General features: G+C 44.2%; 3 protein-coding genes across 3 annotated transcripts; all 3 read right to left on the bottom strand.

The window, feature by feature from the left end:
* Nucleotides 1-10,348: 10,348 nt before the first annotated feature.
* Nucleotides 10,349-14,635, bottom strand: LOC127744645 (ribosomal protein S12, mitochondrial). The gene has a single exon (XM_052256774.1). It carries the CDS (start codon nt 14,493-14,495, stop codon nt 14,118-14,120), a length of 378 nt encoding a protein of 125 aa, XP_052112734.1. The 5' UTR covers nt 14,496-14,635; the 3' UTR covers nt 10,349-14,117.
* LOC127744646 (NADH-ubiquinone oxidoreductase chain 3) lies at nt 14,544-16,329 on the bottom strand. Its single transcript, XM_052256775.1, has one exon. It carries the CDS (start codon nt 14,898-14,900, stop codon nt 14,544-14,546), a length of 357 nt encoding a protein of 118 aa, XP_052112735.1. The 5' UTR covers nt 14,901-16,329.
* A 1-nt stretch (nt 16,330) lies between these two features.
* On the bottom strand, nt 16,331-18,110 carry LOC127744644 (cytochrome c oxidase subunit 3). Its single transcript, XM_052256773.1, has one exon. It carries the CDS (start codon nt 17,420-17,422, stop codon nt 16,625-16,627), a length of 798 nt encoding a protein of 265 aa, XP_052112733.1. The 5' UTR covers nt 17,423-18,110; the 3' UTR covers nt 16,331-16,624.
* Between the last annotated feature and the right edge of the window lie 988 nt (nt 18,111-19,098).

Below are 19,098 nucleotides of genomic sequence, written 5' to 3'. Positions count from 1 at the left end.
AGGCCTAAAGCTGAGCGACGAGTCCACTGGCATGAGAATCAAGCGAAGTAGAGCGATAAGCACACTATCGATTGATCCAAGCTTAACGACAACTTCCATTCCTGGCCCAGAAGGAAAGAGACGAAAGCAATCCCTTGCTCCATCAAAGGAAAATGGGCCGCCCTTAGAAAACCATGAATCTTGACCCTAGTGAAGGTAGTCGATGAGAGGAATAGGTGGTTTCCAAAGGATAGATTCATTGTATATGACGCTTTATCTGTATTGGATGGATGCCTTTGCTGTGGAGAAGGCTTTTCTTTCAAGTCTTCTTTTCTTTGATCGCCTAAGTCCTTGACTTGAACACTTCGCTGAAATCATGTAGAAGAGGTCATCCCTTAGTGGACTGATTAAACCTTTTAGCATATCTTGCAGCCCTTAGACCGGTCTCCCCTCATTCATGCTTCAAGGCCTATTCTTTTGGATATCCTTGTTCCCCTCTTTCCTGGAACATCCTTTTCTTCTGATTGATGGGACTTCTGTCCTTGACCTAACCTCTCCTTGACTTGCCGCAGCCAAGTCTTCCCCAACCTCTCCTGATGTTCTTGGTGAGCTAGCCTGTCATCCACCGCCTGTGATGGTCCCCTTCGGCTAGTTCTTTCACAAGTGACCCTGTCTTCCATCTGCTTCTTCCTCCAAATGGTTTTGTCCCCCTAGCCAAGTGGTTCTGTCTTTCTTCTAGTAGGTACTCTAGAGGTCTTCAGCCCCATGTTCCACAGATGGACAGCCGGGACAGGACCGGGTTCTATCTCATGATGCTGCTGCTACATTCATTTGGTCGAGCAAGGTCTTCCCTTGTCTTCTATGTATGGCTGGCTCTTCTTGATCTTGAGGTCATGGGCTAACTCGACCGTAGGGAGAGGGGTTCAAGATGCCCTCGTCTAAGTCTGTCTATTTCTTTGTTTTAGCTGCTTTCCTGAAGCAAGGAATTAGCTTCCTTCCTCAGCCAGTGTTGTTGGAAGTCCTCGAAAGCGAGTGAATGTGGCATTCCCGTATGGTGAAGCTTTCGAAGTGGAAAAAGTTAAGGCACTACCTACTTGAACACCAAATCAAATTGATATCCAGAGTCGGTCCTATCAAACAAAGATTTGATGACCAAAGCAGTCTTGCCTTTAACCGAAGATTCTATCCGATTAGCAAAATGGGCCTTGACTCTGCTGGAATATGACAGAGAATACGTCCCAAAAATGTATTTCGACGAGGCGAGCTAATTAAGCTTATATAGCGGAGGTGGCTTAGCCGGTTCAACCAGCGATAACAGTTGCAGTTAGGGGAGGTAGGCCAGTTCTTCTATCCGCTCCATCTATCTATCTCTCCGGTTGTTGGGATTCATTTCAAGGCATGGCAGCTGCTGCTCGTTCGAGCTTCTCAGTCCTTGAGTTAGTTCCTTTCAAACTAGACTACAATACCATCGAGATGAAGTGAGAGACCGACCGCCGCAGAGCTCTTTCGTTCGGGTCCGGATCTGCCTCCAATCCCTTTTCCGGATTCTTCTCTGGCTCTACCAGCAGCCTTTATCCTTTCTATGGTTCCCTTCCTGACTTCCCTTATCCTATTGTCTTGTCAGTCTTAGAGCAATAGGAACTGACACAGCTTGATTGCGATAAGGATCACTCCTAAATGAAAGCTAAACTAAACGACAATAACATAACTCCTAACGCAAAAGAGTAGCCGCTTCTATGTTCTATGCTATTTTCTTTCCTATAGAGCTTGGGCCCACGCGCAAGCTCCTATCGCAAAGCTAGTAAGTAGCCTTTTTGTTTGTTTCTTTCAAAGCCGCCCCCTAGGTAAAGAAGAGGAACTAAGGGGTTTACGGGTACTATATTTCAGCTTATAGGGCTTCTTTTTAGCCCTATGCTAAACAAGCCTCTTCCCTATTGTTATACCGTTAGTGCTTTCCTCCGTAACTTCCTTAAGTCCCAGACTAAAGGGTTCAATATCCAATTCCTCCTGCTAAGCCAGGGAAGTCTAGACTTGCTGCAAGTTGAGCCATAGCCTAGTTCTTCTTTAGTTTACCAACTACCAACCGTCCTTGCTAATGCTAATTTAATGCTTTCTAATGGGATTCCCTTAGTGCTTGCGCTTAAGGCTTTCTTTTAACCAATCTCCTTATTGCCAGTTGAAATTCCGACTCACTTTGGGCTAGCTGAACCAAAAAGGCTTGATTGCCCCCCTTGGCCTGGGGGAACTTGAATATGAATCTCTTTCTCTTGAACGTCAACCTCACCACGGAAAAAAAAATGAGAATTCCCACCTAACACGACTCTAGAACAGCGGATAAGCCTTTCCTAACCAACCCCTGAAACCATTTGAACCAGAGCTGAAACAATTGATTCAACCTCGGGTAAAAATAAAGTAATCACATCGGGAAATATATTTTGGAATAGAACCAGGTGAAAGGGGAGATCGGCCAGCGAGGAATTTGCTATATATAAATAAGAAAGAATCCCAACCCCAGCACGTGCAACCTTTAGTTTTCTATCTTAAGCTAAGACCCTGCTATTGATGAAGCTGGTCTCACTGGAACTGTTGTCATCCGGGTTGAAGGAAGAGAAAAGATGGTGAGAGAAAGGCATCAGTGGACTTGAAAGACTTAGCCGGCTCAAAGCGTAGAGCGATTTATGATCTGATCTGTACTGGATTAGGCTCTTTAGACCCAGGTCTCGGACTAGCAACGAGGAGAGACTCCAATGCGCTCACTCCCTTGTAAGCATCTTGTCTCTGCGCTGACCACTTGGGGTTGGGGAAGAGTGGTTACATGGCTCATTCATCTTTAGGGTAGGTCCCGTGATGTCTTGTTTCTAATGCGGACTTGATCAAATCCAAATCACAGATCGAGGGCCGGGCTTTGACACCCTTCTTGTTCTTGTTATAGGGCCTATGGTTTGGTCATTGGGGGTCTTTGTTTGTACCCTTCCCATTCCCGTAGTACCTGCGCCCGTACGTAAACATAGATTTTTTCAACTATGCGGATTTCGCAGCTTCGGCTTCCGCTGACTGATTGATTTCAGATAGCAGCAAAGTGCCTGCCCGAACGAGCTACTTTAGGGCCTCCTGTTTGGGATTTCAAGATTGTCCACATGATTTGGTTGGTTTTCAGTGTCCCCTATAAGGTAAGGAGATCTTCTTTTCGGGGATGGCACTCTCTAACATCCGTAGCTTACCGTTCCATCTCCCCGAACTACTGACTCAATTGGGGCTTCCGGCTTAGCATCGATGATGTGGGTCGAGAGCCTCATTCTTATATGATAATGCGCTGCATGGATGGATTGAAAAAGCTCTGATTAGCACTTCCCCATATCTCGTCCATTACTCAGATTCAAAACCGGCTTGTCTCTCTCCAGATTGGGCTTCTCATCGTCCCACCGCTCAAAGGCTGTTGCCGTAACCGCTACTCACTATGTTCCAGGTTCCGCCTAACTCCAACTCCCGGCTCAATCAGCAAACTGCCTTCCTTTATTCTATCAATGCGCGAATTAGCCAGGAATGGACTCGATCGATGACTCGGACCGGGAAAAGAGCACCAAAAACCGACTAGTCGGAACCAACCCCAGTAGGAAGGGGGCAGCTTCCCGAGTCATTGACCAGCCTTGATTCTAATTCTAATTAGAATATAGTAAGTAGGGCTAGCGCAGAACGAAGTCGGATAATCAAAAGCGAGAAGGAAAAGAACCAACAACGAGCAAAACTCTTCATCTCCTGACAGATAGCGAAGAGAGGGGCTAAGGGATCATGAAATCCTCTTTTTCCACCTGTGAATCATCGGTCATACCACAATAGGAAAGGGGACGGAGTGACTCTTCCTTGTTGACATGTCGGGATATCTCACTCCCAGTCTCTTCATCCCCATAATAGAAATAGAAGTAGTAGTCCTAGTCCCGGGCCTATGGGGCAGTGCATTCTATTTCATTTGTTAAGTCTTTGAAAACGAGGTATACTGACAGCAGACAAGACGTACCTAAAGGGCGAGTTCCCAAATCGTTGTTGTTCGTTGACTGGGCTGGGACGGGAAACGGGAAGCGAACTCTTCTTTCCTCACCAATAGCTCCTCGTTGGGCGGCGTAGGAGACTGGAAATGGGCATTTTAGAATGCGAAACGCCCCCCTTATTATATTAGAAGAGGGGAAGCAACTCTTCACTCTACCTCGCGATGTCCTTTCTTTTGATTTTACTGGATTCCCTTGGGCTGGGGATAGAAGAATCACAGGATTGATGGGTTTCAGCAGCAATTGGATTCTACCACATACTTGAAGTTGATTGGTATTGAAGAAGGCCTATCTCCTCTTTCTCACTCTTCCCTTTTGATAGGGCGAGGTAGATCTGATTGGACCAGAAAGCTGAGGGAGCCCCTTTGTTTTGATTGATGAGCTCGGTTAGCGGGCCTTATGAATCAGAATAGGGGGAGTCAGAAGCCTGAGGTAGATCGGAGATCCATATGTCACCCCTTCTAGGGGATCCGTGAGGAAAAGACAAGCAAGGGCAAGCTGACCCAGTCAAAGATTCCACATGAAATTACACAGCAAGCTTCCAAGTCAGGCGCTTGGTACTAATAGCCAACAGAGTATAGAGGGGCTATGGAGAAGCGCGCAACTGTGCTTCCTCGCTTCGCCAAGAAAAGCACTTCTTACTGAGTGAAAGGCGAGCTACGGGTCTACGCTTGTTCCTGTGCGAGAATCTCCGGCCGTATCTTGCTCCTTTCTTTCGCCTTAGTAGTGAGCGTTACTAGATCTGATTATACTGAATATGGGACTTGGATATGCTCTTGCTCCCGGCGGATATGCTGACAAAGGGGAAAGTCGAGCCCCCTACGTAAACCACTGCTACCTGCGCTGCTTTGTTCGTATGGATATGATGGATATCCTACCTCGGCTGAAACTTTCCTCTGCAACTTTAGGGTATAAAGCCCCGGATCTAGGCGAGGTGATGGCGGGGAACTCGAACTTGTTTGCGGAAGCATCTATGGACCAGGTTCACATTATCAGTGAGTGCCTGGAACTTTTTTGTTTTTTGGGGCAGAAGGTAAGCAAGTTGAAGACACGGGTTTATTGTTCTAAAAATCTTTCCAGAGGAGCGGAGCCACTCGCCCCTATTCGATAAGTAAAGGAGAGGAATAAGCAAGCGGGAGTTTGGGTTCTCTCTTACATCTAACCTGGGTAAGTAAGTATCTTGGTGTTCCATTACTCCATGAGCGAGTTACCTAAATTAGAAATAAATTGTTGATAGAGTTCGGGATGAAGAGCGAAGAAAAAGGGGATGTTTTGTTAATAGGAATAAGAAAGTGTTTATAGCCATAGCGATATAAACAAGAATACTCATCCGAGCCGCAGGAACATGTACATACAGAATACGAGAATTTCCACCTTGTTGAAGATCTAATGGTGCTACCCGAAGACTTAAATGAATAGCCATCGCTGTTAAGAACAACCGAGATCCAATGAGAATTAGCGCATAGCTTCTGGTCTTTGACATCAAAAAAGAAGGTTGTAATAACGAAAGGGACATCTGAGAATTTTGTCCTAGCTAGTGGAACAAGAAAGACATGGATCTATATTCAATACGCAATCAAAGGATTTCTCCCTGCGAATAATTCCCCCTGCTTTGTTTTCGCTTCGCTCGTGCGTGGCACTCCTTGCTCGCGGAGCGGCATACCGAAAAAAGAAAAGGGTACCAATGAAGCCTACCATTAATGACTAGTTGAACATCAGGAACGGAACAGAGAACAAAGAAAAAGTCCTTGCCCACTCTTTATCCATCTTAGGTTGAAAAGTCTATGATAGTAACTGAATAACCTCCTTTGACTCTCTTAATAATAAAGCCTTTTACCTTTGTATTCGTTCGCCAAATCTTGTTCAGTTCCATCCAAGCTCGGTTTTTTCTGAATCTTCGTGGAAGAAGAAGAAGTGGTTCTAAGGAGCATACTCCCAGACGATGGAGTAAAGTTTCTCTTTATCTTTCTTTAAAGAAAAAAGAACATGATCCCCCTTATTGTAGTGCTCAATTTGCAGGGATTTGATTCTTTCAAGTAGAGCTTTTGAAAACCCTATCGATGCCCTTTCTAAAGCTAAGGGCTCGATAAAGTCTTCGAATTGTTTCTCAGACAGCACTTTTCGCCGTCCGATATTCACCAGATACCGTAATCCTTCCTTCATATGGTTTCGTAGAGATTCTGGTGCAATTTCATTATCAGGAAGATCTAGAGCTAATTCCCACTCCATCTTGGGAAATGAGGTAGAAGAACCTGCACCAGAATCCGATACTGAGGGCTGCATGAACATGGGGGATTCCATAAAAAGTGATTGAAGCGCAAGAACGAGAGTTAAGGCCATACTCCCGGGGAGACCCAACCTTAATAAAAAAATGGAGAAACACCGCCCTCCTAAATGGGATCCAAGCCTTTGTAGAAACTCCCAAAAAAGATCTCGAATTCCCAGTTTCACACAAATCAAATAGATTTGCAATGAAAAAAGGAGTAGGAAAGATAAACGGAGGGATTTGTTCATTGCTTTTCTATTTGATTTCTTAAGATCACGTCTTACCGAAATCGGATTTCCTTTTCGTGCCATATGCGCTTAGACTTTCTTTATTCCCTTTTTTCTTCCCGGTTTAATATTTGTTCTCGAAAGTCTTCGTTTCCGTGTAGAAGCAAACTCTTCAAATTGTTGACCAACCTTTCCTTCAGTAATCTTACAACGAACAGGAGTTTTTCCATTGTCAATTCGTACGGAGCAATCAACGAATTCCGGCGAAATAGAAGATCTACGTGACCCAAATTGCCTGTTCAAAAGAAGATCTCTCTTCTTTTTCATTATCAAGAGGAATGCATCAACAAAACAGCCCTTCCATATAGATCGTCGTGGCATGAACTAATTTTTTCGATTCTGTCTGTCTTCGCTCCTCTCCTGTCGAGTGGCTTACGCTCCTACTCCTCCTTGGTCCTTCTTTCACTAATGATCTTTTGGCTCTGAAGTGGTAGAACCTACCGGGCGTACTACTTTACTTGCTAATTCTTTTCTTATGATATTATTGAATAGATCACTCCTAAATGCTTCCTTTTCTTATATACGATACCACTTCTTGCTTCCGCTTTTATATCTTGATCAACGGATCACTTTCTATATCCTTTTGATTGGAGAAAGACTTTTGACTTTTGCTTCTGAAGTCAGATTGGAATTTATGCCCTCTGGTATCCCGGCTGTCGCCGACTTCAGGTCACACAAGGCTAAGCTTACCTCACTTTACTAGAAAAGCAAAGGGCAGAACGAATCTATCTTATCTATGATAATTCTTGTCTAACTTTCTCTCTTCCTAGCAAGAAAACTCCAGCAAGAAGGCAAGGGTGGAAGCCTTAGCGTCTTTCCCATGGGACAAAGGAAGCCACGAAACCAGATTAATCATTTCCAATTCTATCTGAGCTGACAGCATCAGTCCTCCTCTTTAAAGCAGCGGATTTTGTATTCTTACTTCGCGTCGCTACTAATCAAACTGATTGAGCGCTAGCTGTATTAGCGTTAGCGGCTTCCAAAGTAAGACCTTCCACACCTGCTGCTCCTGCTATAGGCTGCTGATGCGGAACGGAAAACTCACAAATAGTGAAGCCCTTGCTTGTTCGAGCGAGCTCTTCCGTAGCTGCTAAAGAAACGAAGCAAGTCGAGCGAAGCGAGGGGAGCTAACGCCTTTACCTTACAATTAGATGTTAGCACCTTAAGCTCTCTTTCTTAACTATCTACTGTACCAGTGAAGTAGCCCATGGGTATGGGATACGAGCGATTCAGAGTCTTATTGCTTTCACGTAGTCAATGTAGGTACGTACTTACTCATTTACTCATATAGCTGAGAGCTTTTCGTTTCACTACGTTCAACTCATTCGGTCTATCCTGGATATGGTAAATTACCAAAATTCTTTGATTCTAAGGCTGATAATTGGCTTTCTTTTATAACGCCCGTTCTTGGCTAATTACGTATGACTCGTGAAACGCGACTTTCTTAGCCGTCATAGTGTAAGTCTAGTAAGAACTACTACTTCTTTCTCTGATTCGATAGCCTTTCTAGTCAATAAAGAGTGGGAGTACTCACTCATATAGCCAGCTATGAGTGACTACACGTACCTGGGTTTCACTCCTTAACAGGACAGTGACTTACGTACCTTGTTCTTGATGTCTGACGGATGATTAGTCGAGTGAAAAGAGTCGTTTCACTCCTTCGGTAGCTTCATGCTATGCTCGAAGAAGGGAAGTGAGAATCCTCAAACTAACCAAATAGTCCGATCGAACCCAAGTCCTTTGTCTGGTAAGAAGTTGTTACTGAATATCTGTCCTTACTTAAGAAACAAGTATGGAAGGTTCTCTCATCGCCCGAGATGTACTAAAGGGATAGGATAAACCAACCAAAGCGGAAGAAGGGAATTAGCCACTCTTTGAAGAAAGAGGAACGAAACAGACTCGCTTGACTCACTGGAAAGGAACGAAGTGGGGGAGAAGGAAAAAGGAGTCAGTGAGTTCATAAAAGAAATAAGGGAGAAGACTAGTTTGATTCCTAGTTAGGTTTCCGGCGTTGTCTTACTCGTTAGACTCACTTCAAGTATTCCGTTCGTTTATTCCACTCGTTCGGTACTTCATTCGTTTTCTTTAAGACCAGTTGTTCGGGTTCAGATAACTAGTACGGCGGTGACTTTACGGAGAGAATAGAAGCTCGCTAGCGCTCTTTCTTATTAAAGAAATAGGATACTAGCTTTCTTGAAAAAGGAAGATGGTTGAAAGGGTCCCAACGAAGACTTCCGATCGGTAGGATACCTTTTCTACGAAATATACGAAAGAATCATCTTTTATGAAACTCATCTATCTCGGCTAGTCAATTGATTCAAGAGGGTTCCGTTCCTTAAAGAAAGAAGAGTCCTGTATGAAACAAGCAAAGTGAAGGGAAGCATGATTGTACGCCTTCGATTGAGAGTTCTCACCTTCTCTCCTCTTTTTCACCGGGAACCCCTATTTCATCAACCAGACGGACAATGGGAAGCGTCTGAGCTCTACTCTACTAGACTATATTGGGCGAGCACGGGAAGTGGTCACACCTGCCAGCTGACCTTCATTGTAGACTCTTTCTTTATTGGAACTTCAGGGAGGAATGAAATGCTACCAATCGTTGAGGGAAGAAAGGGATAAGGTTTGCATCGTCGCTAGCGAATTCCGTCCAGTAATGGAAGTAAAACGCTAGCTTCAAGACTGCAACGAAGATCTAGCCATTGTCACTTAGCGCATCCGAAACTCTCGTCCATAGAGATGGCTTCTCTCGGCTATCAAAGTGAGTTGGCATTCTTAAGCCAAGCCAGTGAGGTTCCAACTCCGCATGCCCTTACACAGGTCTTCCGTAACTTTCATACTAGAACCTGCATACTCACCGGAAGCTTTCAGCCTCAGATTTCATTCCTTTGGACATAGAATTGATCGGTCAAAGCCTTAAACTCGTTCACAAATGAGTTGATTCGCTTAGAGCCTTGCCTGAAAGGATCAATTGAGGGGGGTAGCGGACCGTTATGATCAATAGGTCTAGCCCTCGTAATCTATTGCTGGAGAATAGGTCTAGCTCTTGATAATTGTAGAAAAAGTCTTTGTTGGATGGGATGAATGTATCTGTTGTACACTCTTCTTCCTCTTTCTGGAGAAAATAGAATAAGTAATAATGAGCCCTTTCCACATCTTCCTTTAGTGTCTTCGGACTGATTTGATGTCTCAACGAATCCGGATGTGGTTGTTAAGGGACTAGAATTGGCCGTTGGCCTGGGGTTGAATACCACCGGATCTCCTTGAATTAACAAATTCGCTCAGGCGAACAAGATCGGCACAACTACTGGCTTTATTGTCTTTCTTTCCTTTAATTTAACCTTTGTGTTCGGTAGCATGCCTCGCCTCCGGATCAGCGTATAAACGCTTCCCAACTCCCTTCCTGCAGTAAACACAAGCATGTATCTCTCAAAGCCTTCGCTCAGGATCTGCCATAATGGGCCCTTCTTCTTGGCCTTTCCATTGGTAGACGTTGGTTCATGCAGCGGGATAATGATGTATCTAATGTGGCCAGTAGACCAGGAAGTAGGATGTCGGCCCTACAGTAGTAGAAACTGGAGAATTTCCCTCTTTTCCTTTGACTATAATAATTCCACCAGTTTGAGATTGATCGACGAAGTAATCACATAAGGGAGAGATTCGAGACTGACTACATAATAGCATTTATGCGAGCATGCCGCTCTTCTTTCGGGATCTCGAGTCCTTCTTTATTGACTTCTGGTGCGCTCTGCTAACCAGATCGGGAGGTTAAATAGTTTGTTTACTAAAGCTAGCGACTGGGGTATGCTAGTCCTACCGAAACCGAAGCATTGACTTGATCGATCGTTTTCTACGTTAGAGACCCAAATCCTTTCATAGCACAATTAGCTGCTGGTAAACATGCCAGCTATCACACATCTCACTTGACGCAGAGTCAGCGCGAAGAAAGGCGGATCCACCGGTTGGTTGAGGTTCTGCACTAGATCCACTTTCTTTTCTTCTCCTACGATATTTTCATTTCGAGTTAGAGGAGCAGACCACTCTACTAACTTTATCTTAGAGCTCGATAGGTACCTTTCTTTCACATTGACTCTACTTTGTTTAGGGTAATAGCAGCACGGCAAGATCATTTCGGCACAGCTTAATCAGGTTTTCGGCTCTTCTGTCAAAAAGAGGATCTTAGGCCTACCGGTGACCGGCTTCGCGGGCTAAACCACTCAAGCATATGGCCTGATCCACTCTTGGCGTTGCTCTATTGGGCAGAGGTTTCTCGATCAACTAATTGACGAAAGAGGGGGAACCTGATTTGAGATCTTGTACTAAGCCCCTTAAGAGGGGGCGGTAGACTGAACACCAACAGAATCTTCACAAAGTGAAAAGCAGAATCTTAATCATAATAAGCTAACTATGTCGACTCAATGAATAACTGATTAGACCTCCTCTCTTATGATATTCGTTATTGAATTAACACCTAAATAACTAAAAATGGGAACCTTTACCAATAAGCGTTATTCGTTAGGCCAAACTGAAAATAAAGCCCATAACAGAAACAGCAAACCCGGCCTCACATACCATTGAGATTGAAACGCCTCTATCCTCTGGCTTCCTTCTTCGTGTGGGAGCAGCGATGATGCCCAACTTCGTTCATGATGTCAGCAACTGGACATAAACGGAAAGACCATAGACCGCAGAGGATTTTAAGTTACCTTATTCGATATTCGATGGAACCATACCATAGCGGGGAGCCTGTAGTACATTTATGGGATCATGACAAAGACCTCCCCCTGCCTCTCCCGGGATCAGGAAACTAGCAAGCGGATCAGACTTGGTTGGAACGAACCAACTGCAAGGCGGCCTTCCTCGTTACATTTTCATAACCGCTTCCACTTATTTATTTGGATGGGGCAAATCCCACTATAACGTAGGCATAAAAAAAGAAGAGGTTTATGAAATCCAGCAACGCGGTGGTTTTGAAAGACACGGTTCGACAATACCTGTGATCGGAAAAGGTATGGCACATCTCGGGGCATAAACCAGCGAGGAGATAATTATGTATTTCCAGAAAGGAAAAGGGGGGCTTTACTCCACACTCCATGTCCCGCATAGAGAAGTCAATTCATCAACTGGCTTGGTGTCGGCGCTCGGCTTGAAGAACCGGAATTGGCGACTTTGCCTCCTCTCTTTGGATTGGAATAGTCTTATTTAGTAGACAGAGCTGGATGTTCATGTTACAAGTTCCTTTTACCTCGTCTCTGAACACGTAACCCGAGTAGTGGCTTCTTTCTTTGCTTTGACTTCCAGCCCACCTTCACTAAGAAGCAACCAGCCCATAGGAATAAGGAAGATCAGCGGAAATGGCTAGCCCAGAATTAGCCGGTCGGCTTAATTTGGCGATAGATTAGCCTCAAGCCAATCAAAACCATCCTATCGGCGGAGGATTGGCATTGGAAGAGAGGCGTGAGACACTCTACTCTATTATCTAAGTGATTGAGATCTAATCAAACAAAAGGGATCCAATCCTTTCTTAGCCAGAAAAGGGGATCCTTCATTCTTTCGCACCGTATCTCCTCGGGTTCATGGAAGAGTCTGGATGCGAGAGAGAAAGACGGGTATTGTACTAATGGTCTTGACCCAGCCCCATGGAATCGGGAGACAAGTATGAACCCTTAACCTCTATTCTATTACATCAACCAGCAACCCAAGCAAGACTGAGGATCCGAGTTCAGCTGCTTTCTCAAGAGATTCAGGTTCGATAGCCACTTCCACTTCACATAAAGTTTAGGAGTTAGGAGCTTGATAACATCTTCTTTTTACGTGATTCGGCGATATGGATTTGCCCCAGTCTCCATTTTTCTTACTACATATAAATGGGAATCAAGAAAAGAATTGATTCCTCTTTTTAAAGACAGTAGAACAAAGAACTTAATCTACATGACTGGCAGGTGACAAGGAATGGGGGGAGGGGGAAAGTCAGGTCATCTTCAGATTCCCGCCCTAAGCTAAAGGGAATTGATCAAGGGAGAACATGATCTCAGGTTTTCTTTCTACCCCGAGCTTCTATCTATTCTATCTATAATGTCTTCAACAAGCTAGCCAGTTCCAAGGGAAAAAAGACAGCATGTTTAGCCCGATATCTCTCATGTACCTTGGTTCCAGATCAATGAATGCGGAATAAATATTGGCGGTTTCCGATTCGTTACAGCTTGCTCACCATGCCATCGGGATCCGAGGATTGCTTTGTTTAAAAGAAACTTTTAATTCAAAGCGCTTAGTTGGGTTCAGCTCTATAGGTCGAAGCAGGTTGATTGGTTCAGGGCTACGCGCCTATCTGCTCTCTCAAGTCTAATACGCCCCTTATTCCCTTTTCTGTTAGGCCTGCCTTGCCTTGATTCAAATGACGTGGGTCGTCCAGTTCGTCATATCGCATCAGTGGAATCCTATTCTCCGCTTTCTTTTCTGAATACAGGACGAACAAGTAGTCCAAGTAGACCCATTAGGGGGAACGAGATGAAACCTTTCCATTTTATCTTCGATTGACTTTGAGCTAACGGGAGAAGTCCACTAAAGAACTTAACTCAAGAAGCCTAGTGAGGAGGGGGTTAATCAGCCATTTCCTTCGCTTGCCAAGTAAAGTATAAAGGCAAACACAACCGCACTGCTTTTCTCCAATCGGGGAAGTAGGGGGGGCCACCCTTTTCCCCTTAGCCCTCCTTCTCACTCCCTAACCTAAGGAATGAAAGAAAGGCCACGTCCAGACAACTACCACAAAAAAATAGTAAAACAAGTTTCAAGTAATAGATCTTTTTTTAAGTAGGAGTTGCCCCTATTAAGTTAAGGGAAGAGAATTTCTTTATTGTTTAGTTTAAAGCAATCAATTTCCGAGAAGAGTTTTGCAGGGAAAGCAAAAGAAGAAAGAGGATCGAGACAGGAACCTTACTCTCTTAGCATAGGCTTGAAGCCCTCATGTCCTATAGGAAGTGGAAGTAAGAAATCCTATCCATCTTTTTATCGAAAAATATCGAAATCTATAATGAAGAAATCATATCGTGCTTATATATAGGATCCTCTAAATCCTCAGACACCGAGACTATGGGGAATCCATATTAACGATAAGATTCCCAAACAAGAAACCACCTTCCCATCTCCGGGCTTAAGAATTTCCAATTGAACTCCTTCATCCATACAACAGGAATTCTCTAGAAATAAGAGAACCTTTTTTTTTACTTTTCATGCAGTTCCGATTGGAACAAGCATTTTTTGAGAGAATCGTGCGAAGGGCAAGTCCGGAAACTTAGAAACAAAATATCTGTAAAAAGTAAAATAAAACCGGACGAAGAAATCGGACGGGCGGTATTCTTTCGTCGGCCCGGTTTCTCCCTTTCTTGTCTAGTGTATTAGACTCCATTATAGGTCATTCGGAAGGGCTCCGTTTCAATTTTAGGGCATAACGTTGTGGTTGTTCCCTCTCCTTTACTTATCGAATAGGGGCGAGTGACTTCGTACCTCTCCTGACTGAGAAAAAGAAGTTCCAGAGGCATCCTCCATTCATATCGATTTGGGTTTTTCTGCACCATATTTGGATCTGCCTCTTCTTCGATCCGGAATTCCCAACAAATCCTTTACTCCTCGAATACAATGGGATTTCACACCTGGCAAATCTTTCACTCTACCTCCTCTTATTAAGACCATAGAATGTTCCTGCGAATTATGACCTTCGCCCGGAATGTGAGCAAATATATCATGTCGATTGCTCAATCGTACTTTGGCTATCTTACGTGGAGCTGAATTAGGTTTTTTCGGTGTTCTCGTTGAAACACGCGGGCGTACTCCTTGCTTCTGGGGACATTGATCCGAAGCTCTAGTACGGTCCGTGCGCCGTTTTTCTTCTCTACCATGACGAATCAATTGATTTAATGTAGGCATCGCTCTTTCCTTTGTCCTTCCTCCCTATTTTTGCCCTATCACTAGTGATTACTCCCGATCCGAAGCACCCCTTTTCCATTCATAGAGAGATCCAATCGTCAAAATCAATAAAAAGGCCATCATAGACCAAGATCCAAACGGATCAATCTTGTTGGGAGGTACTGCCCAAGGAAAGGAAAAGGTGACTTCCGGATCAGGAATAATAAATAAAATTGAAACAAGATAAAATCGTATATCGAAACGACTTCTGGCATCACCGAAAGGATCGAAACCACATTCGTAGGCCGACAATTTTTCTGGATAGGTCCAACTATTGGAAGCAAAGGGAAAAGGAACACCGAGTGGGATCAAAGAAACTAGCAGACTGATCACTAAAGAGATACAAATAGGTGCAAATTCTGACATGACCACAGCCCACTTGGTTCTTTCGCTCCTTGCTCGCGGAGCGGCATACCGAAAAAAGAAAAGGGTACCAATGAGACCATTAATGACTAGTTCGAACACCGGGAGTCGGGGCTGGCCTATTGATTCCCTGCGTTATTTTAGCTGCAACGGTATAAGACATAAAAACGAAATGAATGATTTAGCTCCCCGATGACTTCATGGGTGGGTCCCGAATCCCGGGGATACCCAAATATGCCGTGAACTAAAAAATAACTACCAAAGACAACAAATCCCACATTATCATTCTTCAAATTCATAGCTGTCAAGATCTCGTTCCTTGATTTGCCGCTCGAAGATGTCGTTCATTATTTGACGCGACCTTTCTTTTACAGGATTATTTGCCGGGTTGTTGGCTATATCCGCCAATACCTCAACGAGTCTAGCTTTACTCTTCCAATTGGGTCCAACTACCAGCTCGAAGACCCGACGATATTTACTGTAAGAAGGGGGTCGGTCAAAGAGCGTGTCCATATCGGATTTCAAGTAATCCATGATTATTCGGCGAATAGCCCAATAACCATGGGGTTTATTGTCAGCTTCCATCGTGTCATCCACTGGTGCTTGTATGGGAGCCGGCTGCTCCACCTCATAATCACTGCCAATGGATGGTAACGACGGGACAGACGGAACTGAGCCTGCTGGTAAGGGTGGCGGGTCATAAGGGACCGATGGAAAGGACTCCCAAGGGGAGTTTGATTCCCTCGGATGAGACGTCCCCCATCTCCTTCGAGAAATAGTCCCACTTCTGATTGCAGTAAGAAAGGAAAAATACTGCTACATAGCCGCCCTTCCTAAGATGTCTTCTGTATTACTTTCTTGTGCAAAAATCATTCCCTCAGAAATAGGATCGTAACCTTCAAGGGAGGCTTGCTATGCGATATCCTTTAGGACTTACTCGACTCTAGATAGCCTTTGGAACCTATTCCATTAAGCCTAGTGACATCAATCCCCTTAGTTCAAGCGCAAGGGAATGGATCAAAGAACAAAAAACCTTTCCAATCCAGTCCCTTTACTAGGCAGCAGCTCCCGCTGTTAGTGCAATTGAATTAGAATATGCTCTTACTGTTGGAGAATACCCTGCAACTCACTATTCCATTTCAACTCTTACTAGATTTTAATATTATACATTATACGCAAAGCCATTCTCTCGTAAGCGGAGAACCATAAGTCCATCAATCCATAGTAGAAATAGTAATAGAATAGTCCAGTAGCGGGTTTGTAGAGTATGCGCTTTGGTAAGCACCGGACAGCACAGAAGCTTCTCGGCTGCCCTATCACACACGAGGATAGAAGGCGGGTCAGTTACTGTCCTGCCTGGCTTTCTATTTTCGTGTGACATCATTAACTGGCATTTTCTTTTTCTCTAGTCACATAGCGGAATTCTAATTCAAGTTAGATCCATTAGGTTCTTCGATTTTATTCTTCAGAAACGAGAGACAAGAAAACATATTTTTTATCGAAAAAAAAGAACAATATCAAATAGACCAAGATCCAATTTCGGGTCATTTCTTGGTGAACATAATCCGCCAAAGTATCTTCGATCCCTTCATTTATGTGCCAGAATAAAGAGAGATTTGGTAGGAAAGTGGAAGATTGAGTATATTAGGGAGTGGTAAAGCTGCAGTAATTCTTTGGGGTTCTCTTTGTCTTCGAGCTTTCATTCCTCAATCCACTGTTTCGTTCCCTCATATACCTCCCCACCAATAGATAGAGACAAATAGGAATAACCGAACCACGTCTACAAAATGCCAGTACCATGCAGCTGCTTCAAAGCCAACGTGATGCTCCTTGGTCAGATGACCAAGATATTGGCGAATACCACATATGATCAAGAAAAGAGTACCTATAATCACATGAAAACCATGAAAGCCAGTTGCTAAGAAAAAGGTAGAACCATAAATACTATCTGAAATAGTGAAGGGTGCTTGATAATATTCCATTCCTTGAAAGCCAGTGAATACTAGAGCCAGTGAAACGGTAGCTACTAAAGCGTAAACTGCTCGTTTTTCCTTCCCCGCGAGTATAGCATGATGAGCCCAAGTTACGGCTGCTCCGGATGAAAGGAGAATAGGGGTATTAAGAAAGGGGATTTCCCGAGGATCTAAAACCTCAATCCCTTTTGGGGGCCAAATACCTCCGATCTCTACCGTAGGTGCCAAAGAAGAATGAGAAGAAGCCCGAAAAAAAGCAAAAAGGAACATAACCTCCGATACGATGAACGGAATAGAACCATATCGAGGTCCTAATTGTACGACTTTGGTATGATGTCCTTCCAACGTGGATTCACGTAGAACATCGCGCCACCATACAAACATGGTATATAGGATAAATAGAAGGCCCAAACTTAGAAGTGTTGCACCCCCTTGAAATGAGTGCATGTACATCACACCTCCTACGGTGGTTGCCAAAGCTCCGAGTGAACCCGAAATCGGCCATGGACTTGGATCTACCAAATGATAAGAATGCCTCTGAGATTCAATCATAAACCACTTTGCCTCGGTTGTATGTAAACCCCCCCTTCACCCCCACCCCCTAAAGTGGTAAAGAAGGGCTCTTTTGGGTATATATCTATAGATTTCTATCTGACTGGACAAAGAAATAGGAAGGGATGGTTCTTTCATTGCATTGATAGAAGTCTAACTAGAAAAAGATCTCTCTATTAAGAAGAGAATCGTAGGTTTGACCGACGAACTACGTGGGAAAATGGACCTTCTTTCTTTGATTTTCAGCAAGCATTTTTTGAAAGTCACAATTCTATTCAGTTTGGTTTCGGAAAACTTGCTGGTCGCGGATTAGTGCGATTCTTACTATGTCATTTCTGGATGGATTTTCGTTGATCGGATCACCACACCCGGCTTTCCTTACTAACCACCAACCCAATCTAGAAGAAAGACTCAAAGTGACTACATCTCCTTCGGACCCTGACGTGAACGGCAGCTTTCATTGAGTCTAAGTTTGATGATCGAACATTCTTTCGATTGCATGTGTTAAGCAAAGCACGCACAATTGAACAAAAGATAGAAGATCAAACTCCTCAATAGTCAGATAGGATCGTAGGCGTACGGTGACCGGCTTCGCGAGACCTTATCGGTCTACTCAAGGCGTTGCTCTATTGGGCGCAGCTTTCTTGATCTAGCTTTCTGACTAACTGAATAGGCTCTTTTCAATTCTTTCTTCTCTTACGATATTTCGGTCACATTACTTCGAAAAGCGTCCTTAATCTTATATACGATACCACCCACTTCCTCCCTTTCTTCCCCTGTTCCGGAGATCGATAGAGCCCTCTCGAAACCTAGCTGTGTGAGTTGGGGGGCAATGTGCAAGCAACTTCATACCCGAATGGCTACTTTTTCCTTTCTCCTGCAAGGTATAGAACAACTAAGGGTACTGGTCCTGCCTGCTCGCTTTGGTTCTGCTTCTTGGTCAGCACAGAAGCAGGTTCTGAAAGACAACCAGCCATTGAGAATCACTATTGTGGTTCCTAATCGGGATGGAGATTCCGGTCCGGTGTAGGGGACACCTTATTCTTGATCTAGGGCTCAAAAGTAGCCTGCGCTAAGCAGGGACCTCTTTGGTTCCATCTGTCCACATTCTTCTTCCATCTAGGGGAATTCGGGCTTGATTGTTCCGTGTAGTCGATTTGCTCAGTGCCCCCCCATGAACAAAGTCCATGAGCTCGAGAAGAGAAGTCAGGCCTTCGGTCAAGAGAGGTCCGGCCCTTCCTAATCATTCTGAATTCGTTGCGGGCTTCTTTCGAGCTGATCAGTCAGCTTCCAGTTACCCAACCAATCCTGTTGATCCTTACCTACGGAAAGGGGTTTTTGAGGTAAGAGAAGCCCTCGTCCATCTTTCGGTGATCAGGAGAGTAAGCCGGAGATAGGTCCGTGTTTTCGTCAGCTACAACGTATTTGATTGAAAATCTTCTTAGCCGAAGAAGCCCAATGAACTGATCGAGGAGCAGCAATAAATGGGCTGACAACATGGACAGCATAAATCAGTCCCCCAGCGTCGGTAGAATGCACTGGAAGAGGTTTTTCGACTGGTCTATTCATGATTGATACATCTTCTCTGATGCACCCTCTAGATTTCATTGGGCTATCCAGTCACCCGATGCTCCAATCGATCGAGGTTAGTGGTGACAACGAAAAGGCTTTTTTTT

Source organism: Arachis duranensis, unplaced genomic scaffold (genome assembly GCF_000817695.3).
Source record: "Arachis duranensis cultivar V14167 unplaced genomic scaffold, aradu.V14167.gnm2.J7QH unplaced_Scaffold_73212, whole genome shotgun sequence".
NCBI lineage: Eukaryota > Viridiplantae > Streptophyta > Magnoliopsida > Fabales > Fabaceae > Arachis > Arachis duranensis.
Note: the sequence above shows the minus strand (reverse complement) of the source record. Positions and strands in the feature narration are given on the sequence as shown.

Bases quoted from the DNA above. Each gene is read 5' to 3' on its own strand.
- LOC127744645 (XM_052256774.1), bottom strand. From the start codon at position 14,495: ATGCCTACATTAAATCAATTGATTCGTCATGGTAGAGAAGAAAAACGG.
- LOC127744646 (XM_052256775.1), bottom strand. From the start codon at position 14,900: ATGTCAGAATTTGCACCTATTTGTATCTCTTTAGTGATCAGTCTGCTA.
- LOC127744644 (XM_052256773.1), bottom strand. From the start codon at position 17,422: ATGATTGAATCTCAGAGGCATTCTTATCATTTGGTAGATCCAAGTCCA.